Raw genomic sequence first — 5000 nt, 5'->3', positions numbered from 1 at the left:
ACCTATGCACGCCCTCTGTTCACGGTCATACCTATAGCCAAAGTCGCATGATGGTTGCTGATCAATGCACCTGTAACTGCCCACAGAGTTGACACATGTCTGAGTGGACCATTCACAGGAGTCAATGTTTTCTGCACACTCATCAATATCTTTGGAAATAGAAGAAAAATGCTTCAGTTGAAAAAAAAATGAATTAGTGTAAAAAAAATGTAGAATATTGGAGGTAAATCCTAGTTTTTAAAAATCATAATGTAGGCACCAGTAAAACAAACTCTACAGGCTACAAATAACAACTATTCTTTCTATTTTTTCTGTAATATAAATAAATACAAGTAGACAAATGAAGTGTAATTCACTTTGCTACAAAAAGTACTGATAAACATATTTGTAAGTGATGATGCAAATTTTCATACTAGAATGCCATGACTTATCATAAAATTGAATTATTACTAAATACGAAGTCATAATCACAACATCCATTATAATTAAGTCATCTGCCACATACCTGTCCATTCAACTGCACCTGAGATTCGTAGAACTTTTCTGACTGACTACCAGTATTTACTAATTGCATATACTGTGAACATTACTGATGTTTAAGTGATCGAAATCCATATAAAGCATTGACATCATTATTCAAGATAATAAAATTTCCCACAAAAATGAACAACTTTTTCATTTGACATAGATGGACCTCACAAAGTACTTGAAGCATACAACTCTACGCCAAACTACTAAAACACAAGAAATTATATTTACATAGGTTAAAATGCTAAAACACTGCTTTATCTTTCCTGCTTACAATCATGCACACTAAATTCAAAATGTACAGGTAAATATTTTTTATTACAAGAAACTACCAATACAGTACATACCATGACAACGTCTATCTGTAGAAGAGTACCTGAACCCTTTTGTGCAATCAGTAGGGGAGCCAGTGCAAGAATAATGACCATACTGGTTGTAGCATCTCTCGCCTCCACGGCAGTCATCTGTCCCCTCCTTACACTCATCAACATCTAACAGTTGATTGCAAATGAAAATAAACAGTGAGATTTTGGTCTCATTGAGGATAATATCACTTCAAGAAATTGCTTCTTTATAAGTCAGAATTGAAATTTAGAAGTCTCAAAATGATGAATATCTAATCAATACCAATGCAAAAAAGAAAGAAAAAAATCTTGGGAATGTAACCAAAACATTCGTGAAAATCAATGTAATTGCACTACTATAAATCATGACAAATGAACACAAAAATATATTTTTTAAAGTTATACACAGCATATTTATGTATGTTGATTTAAATTCAAGCTACACAGTGGTTGCCAAATTTAGGGTAGGAAATTAATTAAAGTCAATGACAACAGTAGTCTATTCAAGGTAATGTTAGTAATTATAATAAGGTTAATTAATGAATACTATATTTCTACCGGTACCTTAAAATAAGTTCATAACAGATTAATAAATTATAGATTTTCATTAGCTGATAACTACAAGATACCCATCAGTCACTGCGGAATACAAAAGAAGTTCAGTGCAGATGAAGCTCATGGTATTAATCTGAAAAGCTCAATCATAAAACAACATTAGTACATATTTCTAGCTTTGTATATATTAGTGTAATAAATTCGTTAGTGGTAAATTGTCATAAATTCTAGTATTCATACAAATTAATTGTGTAGTTAAAATTAGTGACCATGTCACTATAAGAGTGGAAATAAAAATGTGTAAGTACATAGAAAATACAAATAAAACCATTGCTTGCAGTTATAGAACAATCATTCGTAAATACTTTGGTTAATCACTAAATAAGCTATCTGGTTTTAATTTTGGCTTTGTACTCAATACTACTTACCAACACATTTTAGGGAGTTCGGATCCCTTCTAAATCCTTCTGTGCAGTTTGGTAGAATCTTACACCTAAAGCTCCCTTGTGTGTTTATGCATTCCTCTTTGGGAGCCTGGCAGTTGTGCTCCCCAATCTCACATTCATTAATATCTGAAAAAAGTAAAACATATGCTGGTAGTTTACAAATAATGTATTTCTCCATAATACCCTGACTACCGTTCTTCCTTTCTATTAAAGATTTTTCTTAAAAATACGTATGAAAAATTCTCATACACTTTCTTTTTTTTCTTGAATCATCTAATAATTTTGTGCTTTATTTTTCCACAAAAATATTTCCTTCCTATACATAATATCTTATTCTAAGCTATTTCCTTTGTGTTAACAATTCTACCCCTATAATGTTATATGACAATTCAAAATCATTCTCTAAACATATTTAGCATCTGTCGAAGAGATCATTCAGATTAAGTAAAATTCTACATTCAGAATTAAGAAATAAACAATTATAATCACAGCCAAATACACAAAGTACGTAAACTTTGTTAATTGAGGGAAAATAACTATTTGATAAGATTAAGTATCTCTTTAAAGTCAAGCAGGATATGTAACCCTATTTCATATGTTCTGCTATAGATACTACTGAAGGTTCTACTAATGACAAACCTCTGCAGCGTCCAAATATATCGCGCTGATATCCAGCACTGCATTCAAGGGTACGGCACCTGTAGCTTCCTCTCGTGTTCACACAGCGCTCATTTTCCTCACAAGGGTCATTCTCTTCACATTCATCAATATCTAAGTCGACAGGTTTCAAACGGGAATAAGACAGAATTAGAATATCTGAACTGAAATATATAAATATGTAATATGAAAGAAAAATAGATCAAAATATACAGTTTACACCTAAATTAATATCAAACATTATATCAAGCTCTATATACAGTCCACATTGCTCTTCTCAATAAAATGATATTCCCACCTTCACACTGCCTGCTCTCGCTGTTCCTCCTGAAACCTGGACGGCACGGGGCAAGGCGTCGACACTGATAAGACCCAAATGTATTAATACATTGTTCCTCCGGTCCACAAGGTGTTGTTTCACATTCGTTAATATCTGAAAATTAGGATACCGTTATATTACTACATCCTACAAAGTGCTATCACAAAATACGGAAAAAACATAATGTTCTTAAAAATGAGAGACTAAGCGATATATTGCGGTTTAGTAATATTGCTCTTTACCAATCAATGAGATGATAAGAAAAAAATCCTCTGCAAACATTAATACATTGAATAGTTAAATTGTTAATGTAGTATATGGAAAGGATGAAGGTGATATCTAATAAGCGAGATAAAAATATCGGTTATAATTAAGTGATTCATAGATTAATACAATTCTGAAAGCTTTAAGTCAAACACACAAAACCTATATCACCAAAATAAATATCATGATACTTTTTGAAATAGAAAAATAAGCCAAGAATAATAGTGAAATACATATGATGAGAAGAACAAACTCATTACAAATTCATAATCTTTAAACCGGTGTCCAAGCCTTTGGAAATACGCACCAACACAACGTCTAGGGTTTGATGGATCCCTTTTTCTTCCAACAGGACATGGTTTTGGTCGACACGTGTGCCCGCCTTGTGTGTTGACACATTCCTCTATTCCGGCTTGACATGTGTCACTTCCTTCATCACACTCATTAATATCTGCATCAAATTTATATAAATATATATACTTTTACGTGTTCTTCCTTGCTATATGAATATATGATACTGCTACAGAACCTGCTGTAATCACTTCTACTTATTACAGATATTTTACAAAATACGAAAGTACCAAAAAATACTGTACCGCGACAGATGTTGGTACTCGGGTCCCTCCTGTGGCCTTCATCACAGGGGGGCCAGATGCAGATATATGAGCCGTAGGTATTCTGGCAAAGTTGTTCTGTCTCACAGACTCGCTCAAGGCATTCATCAATATCTGATGCAGAAGAAATAATGCAATATTAGATACTGTAAAACATTGTCTACTACTTTTTTTTCTCTTTTGGAAATCTAATTAATCTATAATGTCTTTCTTGCTTTCCTAAGAAAATATCCACACTGCATTCCTATTCAGTCAATTAGTCAAGAGCCTCTACTATGGTTTCCAGTGACTCAGACAGGACACCAACATCATCGACAAAAGTCAATTTCTGTAACCTTAGTATTACTAAATGCTGCTTCACTCTGACTTTTGATAAAGACGAAATGCAATTCTTGAGCCATGGGCTTGTAGTTCAGAGGCGATGCCGCAAATATCGCCTGCCTTTCCATCCTTCAGCCTGGAGTCTGTTCACAAAACTCAGTCAGGGTTGAATTTTCACACTGATAGGGCAACTTGGCACCAGGATCATTGCAACACCCATTCTAATGCTAACCATCAGCGGCCTAACCTGATACAACTGAGAAAAATACTCTGATACAATTTGATGAGCGAACTGCTTTCACCTGCGAGTAGGACTTGGCATTTAGTTTTCTCAGGGTTCAGTAGGGAAAAGGTCCTCTGTACAAAATGGTCTTCAATCTCCTCGGCAAGATTTCTGATGATATTCTGTTCCTCGTCCCTCTTCATCCGAGTCCTGGCCAGGCGAGCTGTGCTACATGCACCTGTGACCCATAGCAAATTACGTGTGCTTGATTTTTTAATTGTTCTGAGGCGTTCACCAATGGACTCCTGAGTTGCATCAAGCATTTCACATTTGAAGACATGTCACAGTGCTGCAGGGTTTATCAAGTTGCCAAGCACAATGATTTGATTAGAGATATCCACGAAAATACCCTGATCATATGGCATGTCCTTTCTCTCACTCTGTCTATTTACCTTGGGGTGGTCACTGGATAGACAGATTTTTAAGTGAACCTAGAAAATAACCATTTTCAGGTACTCCAGAAAACCCTACAGTTCCTACTACTTATGACTATCTGGAAACCTACGACAATTTTAACGTGTATAATGCATGCGTTTTCCGTGGAAGGGGGACAAACAAATTTAGCATTTCACCTTCACATTGCAGATTATTTGGATTTCTTCCAAAGCCGTCTGGACAGGGGGTAGGGCCCGGACTAGTCGTAACAACTGGAGATGGTGTCGCAGTTGT

The 5000-nt window shown here is 34.9% G+C and overlaps 1 protein-coding gene across 6 annotated transcripts in view; it reads right to left on the bottom strand.

Moving 5' to 3' along the window:
• LOC122254758 (uncharacterized) overlaps nt 1–5000 on the bottom strand; it is a 39829-nt gene that overhangs the window by 11841 nt on the left and 22988 nt on the right. For all 6 annotated transcript variants that reach the window (XM_043018608.2, XM_043018609.2, XM_043018610.2 and 3 more), the window contains 8 exons: nt 4904–5000; nt 3710–3841; nt 3421–3564; nt 2829–2963; nt 2513–2644; nt 1856–1999; nt 876–1019; nt 3–149 (listed from right to left, as the gene is read on the bottom strand). The exon at nt 4904–5000 is cut by the window's right edge and continues 109 nt beyond it. In XM_043018608.2, the coding sequence (XP_042874542.2) occupies nt 3–149; nt 876–1019; nt 1856–1999; nt 2513–2644; nt 2829–2963; nt 3421–3564; nt 3710–3841; nt 4904–5000 (1075 nt within the window). The remainder of the gene's footprint in view (nt 1–2; nt 150–875; nt 1020–1855; nt 2000–2512; nt 2645–2828; nt 2964–3420; nt 3565–3709; nt 3842–4903) is intronic.

The sequence above is a fragment of the Penaeus japonicus genome, unplaced genomic scaffold, assembly GCF_977035675.1.
Source record: "Penaeus japonicus unplaced genomic scaffold, GWHDUDI00000001_assembly GWHDUDI00000018, whole genome shotgun sequence".
Taxonomy (NCBI): domain Eukaryota; kingdom Metazoa; phylum Arthropoda; class Malacostraca; order Decapoda; family Penaeidae; genus Penaeus; species Penaeus japonicus.
This window is presented reverse-complemented; position numbering and strand designations above follow the sequence as displayed.